The sequence below is a fragment of the Mandrillus leucophaeus genome, unplaced genomic scaffold, assembly GCF_000951045.1.
Source record: "Mandrillus leucophaeus isolate KB7577 unplaced genomic scaffold, Mleu.le_1.0 Scaffold411, whole genome shotgun sequence".
Classification (NCBI taxonomy): Eukaryota; Metazoa; Chordata; class Mammalia; order Primates; family Cercopithecidae; genus Mandrillus; species Mandrillus leucophaeus.
The window spans coordinates 1,615,356-1,637,175 of NW_012104377.1; the positions used below are offsets into that span (position 1 = coordinate 1,615,356).

At 40.4% G+C, this 21,820-nt stretch overlaps 1 protein-coding gene across 4 annotated transcripts in view; it reads right to left on the reverse strand.

Moving 5' to 3' along the window:
• The window catches only part of PARD3B (par-3 family cell polarity regulator beta), a 1,095,780-nt gene extending 1,073,966 nt beyond the window's left edge, over window positions 1-21,814 (reverse strand). For all 4 annotated transcript variants that reach the window (XM_011992473.1, XM_011992474.1, XM_011992475.1 and 1 more), the window contains exon 1: window positions 21,633-21,814. In XM_011992473.1, coding sequence (XP_011847863.1) covers window positions 21,633-21,752 — 120 coding nt within the window. In that variant the 5' untranslated portion in view covers window positions 21,753-21,814. The remainder of the gene's footprint in view (window positions 1-21,632) is intronic.
• Between the last annotated feature and the right edge of the window lie 6 nt (window positions 21,815-21,820).

A 21,820-nucleotide genomic window follows, 5' to 3' on the forward strand; every position in this document is an offset into this window, starting at 1 on the left:
AAATGTTGGCAGAGATAGGAAGAAATTGAAACCTTTTTTTGCTGATGATGGGACTGTAAAATGATACAGCATTGTGGAAGACAGTATGGTGGTTCCTCAAAAAATTAAACGTAGAATTACTATGTAATCCAGCAATTCTACTTCTGGGTATACACCTGAAAATAGTGAAAGCAGACAATAGAACAGACATTTGTACACTCATGTTCACAGTGGCACTATTTGCAATAACCAAAAATGGAAGGAACCAAGTGTCCATCAACAGATAAATGAATAAACAAAATGTGATACATGCATACAAAGAAATATTATTCAACTAAAGGAAATTCTGAAACATGATACAACATGGATTAACCAAAGACATTATTACGCTAAATGAAATAATCAAGTCACAAAAGGACAAATAGTGCATGATTCCACTTCTGAGGCACCTAGAGTAGTCAAATTCATACACAGAAAGTAAATGGTGGTTGTCAGAGGCTGGGGGACTGGGGAGTAGGGAGTTATTATTTAATGGGTATGGAGTTTCAGTTTGGGAAGAAGAACAAGTTTTGGAGGTGGGTGGTGGTGATAGCTGCACAACAATATGAATATACTGAACGCTACTGAACTATACACTTAAAATGGAACGTTTTATGTTATGTATGTTTTAACGAAAAAAAAAAATCCAACATAAAAGAGGAGGATTAGAGCCTGGGCACAGTGGCTCAAGCCTGTAATCCCAGCACTTTGGGAGGCTAAGAGGGGGGCAGATCACCTGAGTTTGGGAGTTCAAGACCAGCATGGCCAACATGATGAAACCCTATCTCTATTAAATGTACAAAAATTAGCTAGATGTGGTGGTGGGCACCTGTAATCCCAGATACTTGCAAGGCTATGTCAGGAGAATCACTTGAACCTGGGAGGCAGAGGTTACAGTGAGCCAAAATCACGCCACTACACTCTAGCTATGGAAACAGAGCGAGACTCCGTCTCAAAAAAAAAAAAAAAGGGAGGTTTAGAAAGCCTGCTTTCTTACCTACAGGTATACATACATTTTATGCCTAAACATACTAAAAAAAGATGAAACTGACACATTAGAGGTCTCTGATCTATGGAAGGGAAGCAACTACTCAAGAAAAAAAAACAACCCTGAGGAAAACTATAAATAAACAAAAATATTAACAGAGTTGTCTTTACATTGTCTTTATAGATATTAGTAATTTATATTATGTCTTATGCAACAGAACATTTTCAAATAGTTCCGTTGCAGCATCATTTTGAAAATAATCACTAAGGATTTAAAGGAAAAGGAATTGATTTTTTTAATGCAGACATGATGAGAACTTTATAAGACAAACATTGTTGTAGTTTTTCAAGACAGAAATGGAAAAGCCACTGAAACACCTTATAAGGTATCACACTGCATTAGCTGGAGAAGAGCACACAGTAATTGAGACACTGAGAAAGCTTTGTACAACTGACATTGCTGAAGGTCTGCTGGGTAAGTTAGTTTAAAAAAAAATGGCAGTGCCACTTCCTAACGACACAGTAATTTCTCAAATGAAAGGTTTGCCTACAGACATGACTGGGTTCATATCCCAACTGCAGAGCTGTACCCTTGCCTTACAAATGGATTATAAAATGACTAACTGGTGCTGATGCTGACTGAAGATTTTTTTTTTAAATGTGAAGTTCTGAAAATAAACACTGGTGCTTAAACAGTCAATGTGTTGAATAGCTTTTGGAATCTCATGGCTTATCCTTGAAACAACTATGTTCGACACTTGCACTACTGGTGCCTTAGCTTGAATGGAGCTAGTGACACTAAACTATACTAGCAGTCATTGTATTAATATTATTCACTGCCACTCATTGGCAGTTTAAAAATAAGGTAAGAATGTCCTTGATGAAGCAGTTAAAATGTTATCTCTTGACCCTTGATTTCACATCTTTTTGACATTGTGTGTAAAGAAATGGGAAGTACACATAAAGCATTCTGCTGCATACTGAAGTACAATGGTCACCTCGGAGAAAAGCACTCCTCTGATTGAGTTGCAGGCTGAACTAACTGGTTTTTTATGGTGCACCACTTTTGCTTGAAAGGAATGACTGGCAGATGAACTCTGGATATTTATTCTTGAGCTATTCGTAGATATTTCTTGGGAATAAATGATGTACGCCTTGGCACTTGAAGGAAAACAGATGACAGTATTTGTTGTCAATCATAATCCAAAAATTAAAAAATTTTAACACCTGTATCCACCGTGAGCTTGATAGCTTCTCAATAGATGTTTCTGACGAAACTGAGAGTAATGTTAATATGTGTGGTTTTTTATATTATGTAAAGAAATACATCAACATTTGGAAAACTGAAACAACTCAGTGAACTAACAGTTTCCAAATGACCAGTGTATGGTCTTAAATCACACAGGAATAGAAGATCAGTGAAAGTACTACATGAACCAATGCATTGTAATGGAGCACGAATATTTCATTGGTTGTGATTCCAAATTCAACACTGCAATGAACCTTTAAGAAACCATGCTGAAATGTCACTCCCATGATTATGTTATATTATATAATAGTCCGTGTTGAGAGCTGACTTGCTCTAGAGACTCCCTGCTGGCTGGATAAAGTAAGCAGTCGGATTGAGAAAGCCCACGTGACAAGGAACTGCAGGTGACCTCTAGGAAAGAAAGGTAGCCTCCAGGAGCTGAAGGTGGCCTCTAGCTAGTAGCCAGCAAAAAGCTAGGCCCCTCAATCCTACAGAAACAAGGAATGTGTTCTGCTAACAACCTGAGTTAGCTTGGAGGAGATTCTTCCCAGTCAAGCCTCCAGATGAGAGTGCAGCCTAGGCAATACCTTGATTGCAGCCTGCTGGGTCTAAGAAAAGGACCCAGCTAAGCTGTGTGCACACTGCTAACCCACAGGAACTGTGATGTAATAAATGTATTTTTAAGCAAGAAAAAGAAACGATCACTTACTGAATTTTCATGCAGTATATCTACAAAAAGCCTATCTACAATTATCTGACAAAGCTATTAAAATGCTTCTCCCTTTCCAACTACATATCTGTATGAGGCAGGATTTTCTTCATATATTTAAATCAAAACAACACGGCAACAGATTGAATGAGAAAGCAGATTTGAGAATCCAGCTAATAAGCCAAACATTAAAGAGATTTGCAAAAAATGGTATACAGTGCTATGCTTCTCACCATATTTTTTTTCGTTTTGTAAAGTAGTTATTTTTCCTAAAAATAAGTATTTTAACTTGTAATGGGCACTTTGTTATTTTAAATCTAATGGAATATATTTTTTAATTTCTCACTTTTGATTTCTAACATGGTAAATATAGATATAATGCACATGAAACATTCCCTCAGGTCTTCCAAGAAAATATGAAGGCAAAGGGGTGTTAGGACCAATAAATTAAGAACTACTACGATGCTTCTACTTTCATCATCTCTGCCACATGATACACTCTACCTCATCCTCTACTGCATTTGTCTAAATTCTATCCATTTTCACACTTGGCCATTCCAGCCTACTGTGAGCTCTCGCCCTTCTGAGTGCCCAGGAAACTCATCTGGCACCTGCTTATGGCTTTCTTCATTTTGAAATGTATGCATGTGAAGCCCCAAAGGAAAGGGACTGAGCTATGTGGGGGACATGACACATGTTCCAAAACATTCCACCTGCCACCTCTATAAAGAACGTAATTACAGAATGAATAGTAATGCAATCCATACCAGCCACTGGGCTTCAAGCAATGCTTAATAAATCAGACCACAAAGGATGTGACATGAGATAGAATTTAGGACATACATGAGTCTCAAAAGTGTCACCTGAAAAGGTAAATGAGAACAAGGAAGCAGATACCAAAATGTTTACAGGGAGAAGGTAGTAGATAAGTCAATCAGACCAATAACCTCCAATTCTCAATAATACAGAATGAATATTATATGTGGACCATTTTGGAGCAAAAATATGAGAAATAAAGAGAGTAACATTGTAAGAAAGGCAATGAGGAAATCAACAGAATTCCCCCAATGTGTCTTATTGGAAAAGCAAGAAAAAATGCATTAAAAACAAATAGCCACTATTATGGGTTGAAGTGTGTTCTCCTCCAAAGCACAATATGTTGAGATCCCAGTTCCCCCAACCCATACCTATGAATGTGACCTTATTTAGAAACAAGGTCTTTACAAATGGAATCAAAGTAAGATGAGGTCAGTAGGGTGAGCCCCCATCCAGTATGACTGGTGTCCTTATAAATGGAGAAGAGACAGAGAGAGAGAGAGACAGTGGGAGGATGGCATGTAAAAATGGGGGCAGAGATTGGAGTTATGTCACCATAACTCAGAAATGCCCCGGGCTGACAGAAGCTGGAAGAAGCAAGAAAGAATCCTTGTCTAGAGGCTTTGAAGGAAGCATGACCCTGCCAACACCTCAAATTTGAACCTACAGCCTTTAGAACTGTGAGAAAATAAATCTCTCTTGTTTTAAACCATCAGTTTGTGGTACGTTGTCATGGCAGCCCCAGGAAACATACAGTGATAGAGTGAGGGACTCCTTACGACCCACAGTCACATTTCCCAAGTGGCCCTTCCTCAGCCACAGACAAAAGTGAAACAAGAGAGAGAAAAATCGGAAATGCAAATCTAGTTATAGCAACCAAAAAAAAATATTTTTTTACTAGAAATATTTGAACCGCAGTTATTTTTCTTAAGGTTCTGTGAAAATGTTTCTGATCAAACACGGCTGTCAAAACTCAAGCCCACTGAATCTCTATAAATGTGCCTATAAATACAGAGACAAGGATTATTTATCCATGTTACACTTCCTCAACTCTTTGCTACAAAAGGAAGTAATCCAGACCTAATATTTAAAGTTACCAATACTATTACTATGTCATGACAAAAGAAACACGAGATGACAAGTAAAACTCTTTCAGTTTCTCCAAGATTTTATCAAGCCACGGGGACTTCTGGGCCAGTATGAACTCCCAGCTCACATACTAGCCACATGCAAGTCTCAAGATCCAAAAATTATCTCTATTACACATACAAAATACTTGGCATTACAATCCACAAAAAACTTCACATATTAACACCTACAATGTACATTTGATTTTTAACTTCATTTTAGAAGTTTAACTTCAGCCTCACGCTTCGGTTAAATCTATAAGCAATCAGATCTTAGCGCTGTGAGGATTTCTGAGTCACTTGACGTGATGGTCCATCCTGTGTTCCTAAACATCAGGAAGCTCCAGTGGTTTTTTACTGTAGGCCCGAACCCATTAGTGGAATCAATTTAGCGTACCCCAACTACTTTTTCAGTAAAACAAAATAGGATTTAGAAATCAGAGGGCATCATTCACAGTAAAGGTAAGTACTCTCCTTAAACTTTTGTTTCAGTAGCGGGGTGTGTGTGTGTGTATGTGCGCACGCATGCGGATGTGCGTGTGTATGTGCATTGTAGATACTAAGTCATGCAGGCAAATATTTCTTACTGTCTTCATCAGTCCAAACTTTGGCAGTAAACCATCAAGGGACAATATTCCTAACAGCGGCAATCCCTTGCCATAGTTTGAGACCCAGCAGGCCAGGGGAAGGAGTGAACTTAATACAGGGGAGATGGCCGGGTGCGGCGACTCACGCCTGTAATCTCAGCACTTTGGGAGACCGAGGTGGGTGGATCACCTGAGGTCAGGAGTTTGAGACCAGCCTGCCCAACACGGTGAAACCCTGTCTCTACTAAAAACACAAAAAGTTAGCTAGGTGTGGTGGCGCACACCTGTAATCCTAGCTACTCGGGAGGCTGAGGCAGGAGAATCACTTGAACCCTGGAGGAGGAGGTTGCAGTGAGCCAAGACCACGCTACTTCACTCCAACCTGGGTGACAAGAGCAAAACTCCATCTCAAACAAAATAAAAATAAGAAATACAAGGGAGATGAGCACATAGGGCTGGAGCTGTGGCCTTTAGGAAAGGGAAGCAGCCAGCCCACAGTGACCTGGCAGGAATGGAGCTGCCCACCCTCTTGATTCTCTCATTGGGGCCTCCCCAGTGGCCGACCCTAACTAGAAACTAGAGGGCAAGAAAGTCCACTCAGCTCAGCCTCCTGGGTCACAGAGGGGACTAAAAAAGGGACAAGAGCGGGTCCGGAGGAGCAAAGGAAGATTTCCAGCCACTGTGACTACCAAAGTCTAAAAGCCACCCATATCAATTTACACTTTCATTAACTGAGCCTAACAACTTTTATTTCTGAGCACCAGATCGTTCCCACATCTGCCCTCTAATCCCAACCTTGAATCAAGGTTCTAATCCAATGCTGAAAAACTGGTACAAAAGGTTGGCATCTTTACCCAGGATTTCTGATTTCTCCAGGCCCTCACACTGCTCACCAATCCTTTCATCTGTTCTCAGTCTCCCACCTCTCCTATCCCTATCTATCAGGCTCTGTAGAACAAAGGACATGTCTTCGTTATCTCAGAACCCCAGGTCTGGGTGGTTAGAACATAGGCATATTCACTGAAATGTTCGAGAGACTGCTCCCTCTCCCCAGTTCCACCTAAACATCTCTTCCCACTTACAGTCAACCCCCAAGCCTAACTACTTTGCCCCCTAAACCTCAAAGCTCATTTCTGCTTCTGCTTCAATACATCTAACCTCCACTCCCACAGCAGGACCTGAGCCAGTTCTTCCACCTCCAGTCCCGGCTCCCTCTATCTCCACTCTCTAGGACAATCAATAAAAAAGGTAGGTCCAGGCCGGGCACAGTGGCTCAAGCCTGTAATCCCAGCACTTTGGGAGGCCAAGACGGGCAGATCACTAGGTCAGGAGATCGAGACCATCCTGGCTAACACGGTGAAACCCAGTCTCTGCTAAAAAATACAAAAAAACTAGCCAGGCGAGGTGGCAGGCGCTTATAGTCCCAGCTACTCGGGAGGCTGAGGCAGGAGAATGGCATAAACCCGGGAGGCGAAGCTTGCAGTGAGCTGAGATCCGGCCACTGCACTCCAGCCTGGGCGACAGAGCCAGACTCCATCTCAAAAAACAAAAAACAAACAAACAAAAAAAAGGTAGGCCTAACAATATCTCCACCCTGCCCCAAATGCTTCCTTAACTCTGGCTTTGACCCTTTCTCATTCCCTACTACCCCTCCCACAACTGTCCTGGAGAAACCTCCCACAATTCTATCCTCTTCTCCCCAACCTCCTCCTTCAAGCAAAACATACATGTTTACCTTCAAACAGCGGTAGGCTGCCCCCACCCCTCCCTCATGTCCTGCCCCATCTTCCACTCCTACTGCCCTGACAACTGTCCATGTATCCTTCAAACCCCTGGCCAGGTACAGCTCATGGAGTGAAACCTGCTCAACTTCCTCACCTCCCTTGCCCCAAAGCTCCTTGATCATACCATGCCCTGTTTCCATGCTTCTCTATGCCTGTTAAATCTATAAGCACACTGGTGGCAGAAGCTGTGTCTTATTTTACTATATAACCCCAGCAGAAAACACAATGCTGACCCAAAGTCACTGTCTAAATCCTCCTCCATGTGACCAAAGTGACTTTTAGATGATCAGATTGTTACAGGCAATCTTCACACAGGATCCCCTAATTGGAAGTCTGACTGAGACCTCACTGAGTACATGGCACATTTTATTATTATACTTTAAGTTCTAGGGTACATGTACACAACCTGCAGGCTCGTTACATAGGTATACATGTGCCATGCTAGTCTGCTGCACCCATCAACCCGTCATTTACATTAGGTATTTCTCCCAATGCTATCCCTCCCCCCAACCCCCACCCCAAAAAGGGTCCAGTGTGTGATGTTCCCCACCCTGTGTCCAAGTGTTCTCATTGTTCATTTTCCACCTATGAGTGAGAACATGCAGTGTTTGGTTTTCTGTCCTTGTGATAGTTTGCTGAGAATGATGTTTTCCAGCTTCATTCACGTCCCTGCAAAGAACATGAACTCATCCTTTTTTATGGCTGCATAGTATTCCATGGTGTATATATGCTACATCTTCTTAATCCAGTCTATCACAGATGGACATTTGGGTTGGTGACAAGTCTTTGCTATTGTGAATAGTGCCACAATAAACATACGTGTGCATGTGTCTTTATAGCAGCACAATTTATAATCCTTTGGGTATATACCCAGTAATGGGATGGCTGGGTCAAATGGTATTTCTAGCTCTAGATCCTTGAGAAATTGTCACACTGTCTTCCAAAATGGTTGAACTAGCTTACATTCCCACCAACAGTGTAATAGCATTCCTATTTCTCAACATCCTCTCCAGCACCTGTTGTTTCCTGACTTTTTAATGATGCCATTCTAACTGGTGTGAGATAATATCTCATTGTGATTTTGATTTGCATTTCTCTGATGATCAGTGATGATGAGCATTTTTTCATGTGTCTGTTGGCTGCATAAATGTCTTCTTTTGAGAAATGTCTGTTCATATCCTTCACCCACTTTTTGATGGGGCTGTTTGTTTTTTTCTTGTAAATTTGTTTAAGTTCTTTGTAGATTCTGGATATTAGCCCTTTGTCAGATGGGTAGATTGCAAAAATTTTCTCCCATTCTGTAGGCTGCCTGTTCACTCTGATGGTAGTTTCTTTTGCTGTGCAGAAGCTCTTTAGTTTAATTAGATCCCATTTGTCTATTTTGGCTTTGTTGCAATTGCTTTTGGTGTTTTAGTCATGAAGTCCTTGCCCATACCTATGTCTTGAATGGTATTGTCTAGGTTTTCTTCTAGGGCTTTTATGGTTTTAGGTCTAACATTTAAGTCTCTAATCCATCTTGAATTAATTTTTGTATAAGATGTAAGGAAGGAATACAGTTTCAGCTTTCTATATATGACTAGCCAGGTTTCCCAGCACCATTTATTAAATAGGGAATCTTTTCCCCATTTCTTGTTTTTCTCAGGTTTGTCAAAGATCAGATGGTTGTAGATGTGTGGTGTTATTTCTGAGGGTTCTGTTCTGTTCCATTGGTCTATTTCTCTGTTTTGGTCCCAGTACTATGCTGTTTTGGTTACGGTAGCCTTGTAGTCTAGTTTGAAGTCAGGTAGCGTGATGCCTCCAGCTTTGTTCTTTATGCTTAGGATTGACTTGGCAATGCGGGCTCTTTTTTGGCTCCTTATGAACTTTAAAGTAGTTTTTTCCAATTCTGTTAATAAAATAGTGGTAGCTTGATGGGAATGGCATTGAATCTATAAATTACCTTGGTCAGTATGGCCATTTTCACGATATTGATTCTTCCTATCCATGAGCATGGAACATTCTCCCATTTGTTTGTGTCCTCTTTTATTTTGTTGAGCAGTGGTTTGTAGTTCTCCTTGAAGAGGTACTTCACATCCCTTGTTAAGTTGGATTCCTGGGTAATGTATTCTCTTTGTAGCAATTGTGAATGGGAGTTCACTCATGATTTGACTGTTATTGGTGTATAGGAATGCTTGTGATTTTTGCACATTGATTTTGTATCCTGAGACTTTGCTGAAGTTGCTTATTAGCTTAAGGAGATTTTGGGCTGAGACAACAGGGTTTTCTAAATATACAATCATGTCATCTGTAAACAGGGACAACTCAGAGAGTTTAACATCCTCAACTTGAGGCAGCGGACAAGAGCAATGCAGGACACATTTATCTGGAAGATACTTGGCACTGCATCTGATAGAGACCAAATTGAGAGAAAACCTTTTTAACCGGCCTGTCTTGATATCCTGCAATTCCACCACATTGCAATCCAAAACATGAGAGTTCAGCAATCAAAATGGTTCAGCCCAGCAACAGGGGGCAGGCTCAAATTTAGTAGCTCCTAAGAGAGAGATAACATGCCTGTCAAAAATAAATAATTCATCAAAATTGAGATAATCCAGATAATTTTAAAATCAACATGAAATTAATGAATGCTGAAAATCAAACATTTTCCAAACACAAGAGACTGCATCACAGAAATCTACATGAAGCAAAAACATTATGTTGCTTCATGGAAAATCCAGAACTACAGAGCACTCAGTCTGAAAAATCTAAGAAGCAAGTCAACCTGTCAGAATTTGAAGCTGTTATTTAAGACAATCAGTGTGACAGATATAATGGAACACTAAACTACTGCCTACAGCAAATGTGGAGATGATTAGGCATTTGAAGATAATCAAGAGAGAAGTTGCATTTAGATTTTTTTAAAATGTATATATACGGTATATAAAGACTCCAAACTTACAAACACCGTGTTGACTACAAGCTCATTCTCATTTTTATTTTAAAAACGTGGAATTTGACATAGTTTAGCAAGCATTTATAGTATCTATACTATATATCAAATATGTGCTAAAAACAGAGATAAGAAAATAAATAAGATTCTCTGTTCTTGGGATATAGAGACGATAAGGAGGAAGCAGATCCAAGAGAGATCACTTCAAAGCATCAAAAGAAATTTCTGAGTGACTGGACATGTGGTGGAATATGAGGGAGGTGTGAAGGATATCCAGGTTTCTGGATTACACAACCAAGTGAATGATGGTGCCATGTACGGAGCAACAGTCTATAAGGAATGGGGCAAGCAGATTCACAGAGAATAGAGTGCGCTTGAATTGTCTGTGGGACATCCAGTAATGAAGTCCAGAGGCAGACAGATATTGGGTTCTGGAGCAAGTTCAGGGCTAGAAGTGTGTATTTGAGGGTAGGTGAAGCCACGCGGTGAATGAGATCCCATGGAGGAAAAGGCCAGAACCCCAGTGTACCAACATACAAGAAGATGGTAGAGAGGACATCTGTGAAGCCTAAAAGAAGACAGATGTTTAAAAATCCTGAAAATCCCCTGGGTGACAGAGCAAAACTCCATCTCAAAAAAAAAAAAAAAAAAAAAAATTCTGAAAAGCCCATGGGTAGAGAGTTTTAAAAGGTGGGACATCATCAAAAACAGGAAGTAGAAAGTAACCATGGACTTTAGCTACTAGATCTTGATAATTTTGTTGAAAACAGTTTTGCAGGGGAAGGTGTGAAAACCAGCATAACCAAGTGATGAGGCCTTAACAGACATACTACAAAGTTAGATCATTTATTCCCCAATTTTCTGAAAATGCTCCATTTTAAGTTTATACACATTTTAGACTCATGCAAATTAAGCAAAATGTGAGTATATTGGTAATAAAATGGAGAGCTACATTAAGACAGCATGAAAATCCCTTAGGGCACCACCCAAGGACCATCACCATCTGGTCCAAATTAGTGTGTGCACCCACTCCTCTTCAGGCTACGCTCAACTTTTCACAACTCCCTCAACCACTTTCTTCCCTCCACCTAGATGATCTTATCTCACTTTTCTCCTGGAAAATTCCTCATCATCTTTCAAAACAGCTTCAGTGTCTTCTCTTTCAAAGGTCATTATTTGTCTATATTGTATCCCTGCAAACATACCACTAAAGCAAAACTGGCTTATTCACGTATGTGCCTCATCATCCGGGAGGCCATGAAACTCATCAAAGCAGAGAGTGGCTGCTTTATCTTCACAGCTAGTAGAGCCATTCTAGCTGAGGCACCAGACATGCAAATGAAGATGCCATCTTGAGCATCCCAGACCTAGAAAACATCACACAGAAACTTCCCCCTTGTGCTTGGTCCAAATTCCTGACCTACACAATCATGATGTTGAGTGGTATTTTCAGCTACTATATTTTGGTGATAGTTTGTAAATAAATACAAGAGATAGCTGCAACAGGTGGTGATGGATGCATGGTAAAAGAATTACTTCTTTGAAAAGAACTTACTGATACTCTACTATGACCTGGTGCTCTTCTAGGAGCTAAGGGTTCAGACATGAACAAAAGAGACAGCTATCTCTATCTACCTTTATTGAAGTTAATATTCTAGTGGTGGAGACAAGAAATACAGTTAAAGTAAGTGGTATGGTAGGAAGAATGAGGTCTGCAGATAGAACTAAATCAGGGAATGGCAATAGAAAGGGTGGTCAGAAGGTTATAATTATAAGTAGGGTGGTCAGGAAGGTTTCCTGAAGAAGAAAACAATTATTTAAGATGGAAATTATGAAAGAAGCAGATAGGTGGATAACTGAAAGAAAATATTTTAGGAAGAGAGAAAATAGCATGAAGTAAGAGTCTGTCTGGCACACTTGTATAACATGACAAGAGATCAGCATGACTGAGGCAGGAGCAGAGAAGGCTGTGTGGTAGATGATGAGGTCAGAGAAGTAAGAGATAGGGTGCTGGAGTCCCCAAGACCTTCCAGGTTCAATGATTCACCAAGATAACTCAAGGAACTCATCATATACCATGCTCACGGATATCAAATTTTTTTAAGACAGCGTCTCACTCTCTTGCCCAGGCTAGAGTGCAGTGATGCAATCTCGGCTCACTGCAATCTCCACCTCCCAGGTTCATGCAATTCTCCTGCCTCAGCCTCCCAAGTATCTGGGATTACAGGTGTGTGCCACCATGCCCGGCAAATTTTTGTATTTTCAGTAGAGACAGGGTTTCGCCATGTTGCCCAGGCTGATCTTGAACTCCTGAGCTCAGGTGATTCACCCACCTCAGCCCCCCAAAGTGCTAGGATTACAGGTGTGAGCCACTGTGCCAGGCCCTTTGTGGATATAATTTATTAGTGAAAAGATACAAAGCCAAATCAGCAAAAGAAACTGGCATTCAGGGTGAAGTCTGGAGGAAACCAGACACAAGCTTCCAAGGGTCTTCCCTTAGTGGAGAGGACTTGCTTAATTCCTCCAGCAGTGAGTTCTTACATGTGTGAAATGTTGCCTACCAGGAACACTCATTAGTGACTCAACACTCAAGGTTTTTACTGCGGACTGATCACATAGGCACCTTCTGCTTAGCATGTACAAAAATTCCAGACTCCCAGAAAAAGACCAGGTGTTCAGCGTAAGCCATATTAAGTTTGCAGAAACAGTTTTGCACAGTGAGCCATTCCAATAAGGGAATGGTGGTAGCCCCCCACAAATGTGACTTTCCAGATGCCACCAGCCAAGGCCTAGCTTCACAAGCAGGGCTTTCTAAGGATAGTAGTCTCAGGCCTGCTATGTTAACTTTTTTCTGCACAAGATAGTCAGATCATGTAGCACTTCAAAGGCCATTTAGGAGAGATGTGAGCCATCAGAAGATCTTCAGTAGAAGAATTACATGACCTGACTAGAATTTTTAATTATCACTCTAGCTTTTGTGTTAAGGAGAGACAGCAATGTGGGAGTCTTGGGGTCAGAAATGGAGACACTAAAGTCTATCTAAAGAAAAACATAATAAAAAACAAGCTCCAGTATACCAACAGGAAAGAGACTGAAAAGTAGTCAGATTCCAAATCTAGTATGAGAGCAGAGCCAACCAGATTTGCAGACTGACTGTATGTGGATCATGAGAGAAAAACGTTGGTCAAGGGTGATGACAAGCATTTCTGGCGGGACAGCTAGAAAGATGGCCTTGCCATTTAATGACATGCTTAGATTGTAGGAGGACTTGATTTGGAGTCGGGGATTAGGAATTGATTTGGGCACATGCTATAAGTGTGAGATGCCTACCAGATGTCCAGGCAAAGGGTCAAGAAGACAGCTGTATATAGAGCTGGCAGTTCAGGGAAGACATCTGGGCTGGAGCTACCCCAGTGATATTTGGAACCATATTACTGTAAGTAGAGAGAGATGGGGAGATTTTAAGAATTGAGTCCTGGGGTACTGCAGCACTAAGAGGTGGAGGAGGAAAGAAGGAACCAGTCAAAGAGCCTGAGAATGGACAATATATAGGAAAAAAGTCAGAAGAGTGTAGGTTCCAGGAAGCATGTGCTTAAGATGTTTAGTATTTTTTTATGTCCATAAATTATTGGGGGACAGGTGGTGATTCATTACATGACTAAGTTCTTTAGTGGTGATTTGTGAGATTTTGGTGCATCCATCACCTGAGCAGTACGCACGGCACCAAATTTGTGGTCTTTTATCCCTTGTGCCCTTCCCACCCTTTCTCCCTGAGTCCCCGAAGTCCTTTGTGTTATTCTTATGCCTTTGCGTACTCATGAGTGAGAACTCCCACTTATGAATGAGAACATACAATGTTTAGGTTTCCACTCCTGAGTTACTTCACTTAGCATAATAGTCTCCAATCTCATCCAGGTTGCTGCAAATGCCATTAATTCACTCTTTTTTTATGGCTGAGGCATATTCCATTGTGTGTGTATGTATATGTATATGTGTGTGTATACTGTTTCTTTACCCACTCGTTGACTGATGGGCATTTGTGTTGGTTCCACGTTTTTGCAGTTGTAAACTGTGCTGCTAAACATGCATGTGCAAATATCTTTTTCGTACAATGACTTATTTTCCTCTTGGTAGATCCCAGTAGCAGGATTGCTGGATCAAATGGTAGTTCTACTTTTAGTTCTTTAAGGAATCTCCACACTGTTTTCCATAGCGATTGTACTAGTTTACATTCCAACCAGCAGTGTAGAAGTGTTGTTCCCTGTTCACCACATCCACACCAACATCTATCTTTTTTAATTTTTTTGATGATGGTCATTCTTGCAAGAGTGAGGTGGTATCGCATTGTAATTTGATTTACATTTCCCTGATCATTAGTGATGTTGAGCATTTTTTCATGTTTGTTGGCCATTTCTGTATGTTCTTTTGAAAATTGTTTTGAGAATTGTCTATTCATGTCCTTAGCCTTCTTTTTGATGGGATTGTTTGGTTTTTTTTCTTGCTAATTTGTTTGAATTCATTGTAGATTCTAGATATCAGTCCTTTGTCAGATGTATAGATTGCAAAGATTTTCTCCCACTCTGTGGGTTGTCTGTTTACACTGCTGACCGTTCCTTTTGGCATGGAAAAGCTCTGATTTCAAACTATACTATAGGACCGTAGTCACCAAGCAGCACGGTACTAGTATAAAAATAGGCCCATAGACCACTGGAACAGAATAGAGAACCCAGAAATAAACCCAAATACGTAGAGCTAACTGATCTTCAAGAAAGCAAACAAAAACATTAATTGGGGAAAGGACACCCTATTCAACAAATGGTGCTGGGATAATTGGCAAGCCACATGTAGCAGAATGAAACTGGATCCTGATCTCTCACCTTATACAAAAATCAACTCAAAGTGGATCAAGGATTTAAATCTAAGACCTGAAACTATAAAATTCTGGAAGATAACATTGGAAAAATCCTTCTAGACACTAGCTTAGGCAAGGATTTCATGACCAAGAACCCAAAAGCCAATGCAATAAAAACAAAGATAAATAGCTGGGACTTAATTAAACTGAAGATGTTTAGTATTTCTATCAGTCGAGAAGCATCTAAATCTCACTAAAAATGACCCAGATTTTTGTTCACTGCTCCTTGTTGGCCCACTCTCCGCCCAGTACCAGAGACAGAGGATGTACATCCTCAGCCTGTTGCACCAAAGGTATAAAACTGAGGCTGACCTGGGTTTACTCTCCAACCCAGCTAGTTTTTGTGCTAGTGTCTAGGTGCAGCATTTAAGGCTTAAAGGCTCTCTCTACCACCTGCGGATACCAAAGAGTAGCTGAAGATCCCTTCCTAATGCAAAGTTCTCAACAGAACTGAGTAGCAATGTCAAGTTAAGGACTGCCTGGGATCTGGTCTTTAAGCCAGTGGTTTCCAAAAGCAGCTGACAGAACCCATCAGAAGAGCATTGGACCTGAACTGTCCATTAAGGCAAGCCATTTGTGGCGATTTACATTTAGGTAAATTAAAATTTAAAATTCAGTTCCTCAGTTGCACTAGGCACATTTCAAATACTTAACAATCACATGTGTCTAGTGGCTGCCCTATTGAAAGGTGCAAATCTAGAACATCTCTTCATCCGAGAAAGTTCTATTGCACTACATTGCTTCAGATTTTCCAAGAGAGTCCCAAAGTTCTGAATGGTTAACACACTCCTCAGATGTCTTTAACAGTACACTCAGAAAATAGTCTCAAAAAATCTGACATTACCATTTGCCCAACTTCTTCAAAGGGAATCTGTGGCACAGAACACCCTGGGAATGAATTCCTGGTTAACTAAGCCACTTGATTAAGCATAGGGCCTTAAGCTACAAATCAGGGCTGTGGCTCCCAATTGCGCACAGGGCAATTAACTCAGCTCAGATAACCGGCCAAACCCGGTTCAGCAAATCCTATGTGCATGGATTATACACACAGGGTGTGTGGGAATGTGTATGTGAGAAAGAGAAAGAGGAGAGAGGGGAGAGAAGGTCCAGGAGCACAAACTCAAAATGCCCACAAGCAGGCCAGGCAAATAGCAACAATGCATTAAGGCCGTAAGTGAGAAAATAAGCACAGAGTAAAACAATCAAACATGACAACAATAACTTATCCTCACTGTTAGGGAAGCAATAATGGAGACTGGAGCATTAATAATTATTTCTAAAGAGAACAGAGCTGTCTCAGCTTCAACTGATGGTTGCTATGTGGGAAAGTAAAGCCCAGCATTGTCAGAGCTTCTGATTTGCTTTTCCCCCAAAGAAGATAGGAATCTGGAGTTTTGCATGAAATCTCAAAATATTTAAACGCTGACAACTAAGTCAAAATATAACACTGAGCAGACCTACGAAAATATGTCTGTGGGTCACAGCAGGCCCAAGAGCCCTCTGTTTGCAAACTTAGAAGCTGCTCATTGCAAGCTGAGTAGCAGAACCAAAACCAAGTTGGAAGCATGTGTAATGCTGATGGCGAGTCAGTTCTGTCCACATGCTGTAAAGAAGTGAGGTCTGAATAGGAAATAAAGCACTCAAGTAAGTCAGTGCCCAATAAATTGAAAAGCATTTGAGGAATCCAGTCTGGGCCTAGCTTGTGTATACAAGAACCTTAAAATCTATTTAGGTAACAAGGCATCAAAGCCTGAAAAGTTTAAAAATTCAAGAGTTCTAGCCTATTCCTCCCGGCTACTCCCACACATTACCATACCAGATTCCTGTTACTACACAAACTCTCAGATTCTGATCCCACAGTTAATCAGGGAATGGAATTGCTAGTCTAATCAGACTATTCCCAGTTCTGGGAAGCTGCCTCAACTTGTAAAACAAACTTATTATTCAAAATATCTGAATACAGAAAAGATTCATCTTGAAAACACTATCAAATATAATTTTTCCTTTTTAAAAAAGAGTACTCACATATACAGTCAGATCCACAAATTGGCCTTTGTAAATTCCAGCAGGCCTGCTATCCCATGAATTCAATGCTCTTATTTCTCATTCATTCCAACCCCTGAACACACTATACGTCCTCATTACTAGACAAGTCTTTCCCTTATTCACTTCATCCTCAGTGAATACACACACACACACACACACACACACACACAGTCGGCCCTCCACATCCATGCATTCTGCATCTGTGGATTCAACCAACCACAGATCAAAAATATTTAGGAAAAAAACTATCTGTACTGGACAAATACACACAATTTTCTTGTCACTATTCCTTAAACAGTATAGTATAACAACTTTTAAATAGCTTTTACATTGTATTAAGTATTATAAATAATCTAGAGATGACTTAAAATATACAGGAGGATGTGTGTAGATTACATGCAAACACTGCAGCAGCTTATATCAGGAACTTGAGCATCTGCAGATTTTGGTATCCAAGGGAAGTCCTGGAACCAATCCCCTGTGGATACTAAGGGACAATTGTCTATATAAAATGAATGTTCACTTTAAGCAATTATTTAAGCAGCTTCTATAGGAAGAATTCTCTAAGGGTAGGAGTAGAGGGTAGGAGTAGGAGTATTCCTAATGGCACTAAAAGGTCAATAAATACTCTGACAAATTCCATACTTTTATTTATTTATTTTTTTAATGAGAAAAGGCCAGAAATGTCAAAATTCAATTTGAAAAACAATGTGTAATAAATTCACTTTCTGTAAATCAGTGAAAGATGCTTAAAAGGTTTGAATCCCTGGACGGCAAGGTTTTAAGCCCTGTACTTCGTAATAATAATCCCATTAACGAATAACATGTATTGTGCTTAATAACAGGCTGGTGTATAGATATCTAAGACACAGTATCTGCCATCGAAAGAGTTTAAAATCCAAGGAGTTCAGCAGCATGAAAAAATTAGAGGAGTAGATTAGTGATTCTCAACCTTGGCTGGGCATCAGAATCACCTGGAGTGCTCTTTAAAATACCTATGCGCAGGACCCACTCCTAACCCGATGAATGAGAATCTTGGAGAAAGGGACACAGGCATTTCTAATGTTTAAAATGTTAACTGTGAAAATTAGAGGTGACTGATGTTCAGCCAGGGTTGAGAGTCCCTGCAGGATACAGCTCAATTACCCATTCACCTGTGACACATAATTTTGATGATAAATTTAACTAATTACTCAATGATCCCCACCATGAGCACATAAGACAATCACTTCTCCACTAACAACTTCACTAAATTGGATTTGGAGGCTGGGACACTGATAAAGTGTCAGGATTCAGAGATAAGCAATCCCACAGTTCTCACCTCTCAGTCCACCACCTTTCCAATGGAGTTCATCAAATGGCGGCAGGAACCTCAAAGGCCCAGACTTCAGAAGGTAAATAAAGCCTTCTCAAAAGCTCCCCCTGTATCTTCAGGATCGCACCAACCTCTGGCCTTATCTGATATTGATTCAGGGGGCTCCCAACATTCCACAAATACGTATTCTTTGTTCTCAACAGGCAGTGGTTACTTCTCAGATGCTGTGCATGAAATCTAGAATGGTATCCTTGGGCTTCACTTACTTTCCAAACTTTAGAAACCTCAACTTCCATCCTCAATCTTGAAACCCGTCTTTCTCCCATCTAAGTGACTCAGTGCCTCAGAAAATAATGGACCTACTTTACATTCATGTTCCCACCAAATTTGTTTCTTTATAGCACTCCCCACCTGGATGTCTAAGATCTTGCCCATTTTCCCATTTGTAGTTAGACTGAGGAATATTTTCCACAGTTGATTTGTAAATCCTACAATATTTGCCTCAGAAACTGGATTTTCTACATGTAGACCTCATAAAATATATAATTAAGAGAAACTTGTGGATGTCCCATCACTATTCAAGAAGCAAAATTGCTATTTTTAGGTTGATGTGATATGGCAGTTAGTAGATAGAAATGTCTTTTTAAAACAAGAATTAAAAATAATATGGATAAATTCCAATTCATAACAACATATATAGTACTAGGCTATGCAGTTAATGGCTGAGAGCAAACATCTAGAGACAGTTTCTGGTTTCTACACCCAAATCTACCACTTACTTGTCATGTCTCTGTGTCTCTTTTTCCCCCAATTTGTAAAATGGGGATGATAATAATAGTACCTACCTCCTAAGGTCGTTGGGAGAAATAAGTCATAAGCATAAAGCTCCTAAAACAGGGCCCCTGCACAGAATAAGCACAATACATGTTGTTAGTGTGATTATTATTAAGTGCAGGGCTTAACACCTTGCTGTCCAGGGATACAAACCTTTTAGGTGTCTTTCACTGATTCACAGAAAGTAAATTTATTACACATTGTTTTCCAAATTGAATTTTGACATTTCTGGCCTTTTCTCATTGAAAAAAATAAAAAAAATCATGGAATTTGTTAGAATATTTATTGACCTTTTAGTGCCATTATGAATACCATTTAATATTAGTTAAATCTTGTTAGGATTACAATATTATTTAAAATGAAACTATGGGAGAAGAATACTTGGGGAGGGGAAAAAATCATCACTTACTACTTCTTAAAATGAAATTTCAAAAGTGAAAAAAAGAGGAAGGATTCATACGCTGCAGGTGACCTTTAAATGTCACATTCACTAATATATAAATGTAAACAGAAAAATATAAGTCTGGTAATAATAGTAAACTGATCAATGCAACTACATTTTTCTGTGGTAAGTTACGTTTCCATTCTAGAATATCAATAGCTTTTTAACACCTTTTAAGATCAAATTATAGTGCATTAAATATCAGCTGGTTCTCTTCATGTTATTTACAAGCTTGTAGTTTCTCTCTTACTTGCACAGCCCCCTGTACTAAACTTCCAAATATACAAGATTTGAGGGCATAAATTATTTAATAGTTAAAAGGTAACTTCAATGCTGTAAGACAATCCTTCAGTAAGATCTATTTCAATCTGTCTGGAGTAATGTTGTTATTATTAACCTTAGCTCACTTTCAAAAGTTAGTGAAATACGATTTAAAAGAAAATCGGTTACTTGTTTAAATCTCAGTTAACTCAATTACATGATTTAAACAGCAAACACTATTTTAACAATGGCAAACACACACACCCGCACACACATGCACACATTGCAGATTTTCACTTAGCTTTCTAAGCCACTTTAATATTTTCCCTCCTCTACCTCAATTCCATCAGTAAAGAGTCCATCTTTAGGGGTTATATTTAATATATTAATAGACCTTTCATTGTACTCTCCTCCAGTTCTTGAGAATCCAAAGCAATATACACGTATTTATCCAGAGCTGAATTTTTTTTTCTGTATAATAATTCTTAATGGAGGCAAAGAGGGTGCAAGTATTTTCTTAAACCCCTAAGCTATATACTTGTAAGAAACAATTACTTGATAACCGATAAGAAGTTAAAGGAAATGAAAACTTACATTTTTCCATCACTAGATTGACCAACCCACTATTTTAGTCACATGGCATGAGATCAAATATTAAGAGAACAATTGACCCCTAAAACAAGAAAGTGTGACTTGCCCTGTTTGAGGAAGATTTGGGACATACAAAATGTTCCATGTGAAGATTCAAAAAATTAAAAGGTTATTCAATGCCTTCATTTAAAAGTTTCATTGAGGAAGTCCCAGAGGCCCAATGTTACCCAAATACTTGGCGTAAGTTCTACTGCCAGATATTTTCTCAACATGTATTGAACGCTTTAAAACAACTGTCACTTAATTTCTACTTGTTCCTGACTTCAGCTATAGAGCTAGGGACGTCTTTCTCATTTTAATAATCACTCAGGACCTGACAACAGCCCACACACATAGTAAATGCTCATAGAATCTGTGACAAACTGAAAACACTCAAAATGTAGACAGGTTGGCTAAGCAAACAGCGTTCTCCCACCTGAGTTCCTGCCCAAGTTACTGAGACAGGGCAGCTCACATGGCTGAAACTCCAAAGGCCCCATCAGTTGTTAACTTCCGAGTATGTGTCACTTGCACAGTCAACTGTCTAACTCCAAGGAGCCTAAGTGAGGCGGGCCTTAATGGGTCAAAAATCACACTTAGGTGAGCAGCACTTTCTAAGACGTTCCCTCAAACAAGTTCTAAACCAGTGCTCCTCAAACTTCAGTGGGCATTCCAATCACCTGGGGGCCTCCTTAAAGAGCAGATCCCGAGTCGGTGGGTTTGGAGTAAGTCCCCGTATTGTGCAGTTCTAAGGAGCTCCCAAGAGAATCCAATGCTGCGGGTCCACCCACGACCCTCGGAGCTCAAGGCCCACAAATGCCCAAAGACACCCAGATGACTACTCTTAGCAATCGACAACAACTTCAGCTACAGGCAGTGCCCCATAATCCCCTGGATTTTCTGCATCCCCCTGAGTGTGGCCGCCGGGTCGCACCTGGCAGGTGCCTTGACTGCAGCCGCGCCCCCCTCCTCCGCGCCGCGCTCACCTTCTCCCGGGTCTTCAGGTACCGCTGCAGCGCCTGCTGGGTGAGCTCGCCCACGCGCAGCTGGCCCTCCTTGCAGGGCACCACGATGCCCGTCCTGCCGAAGCACACGGTCACTTTCATCCTGGCCCCCGGCGACCACGCCGGGCCGGGCCGAACAGGTGTCTGACCCCGCAGGCGCTGCCCCTACT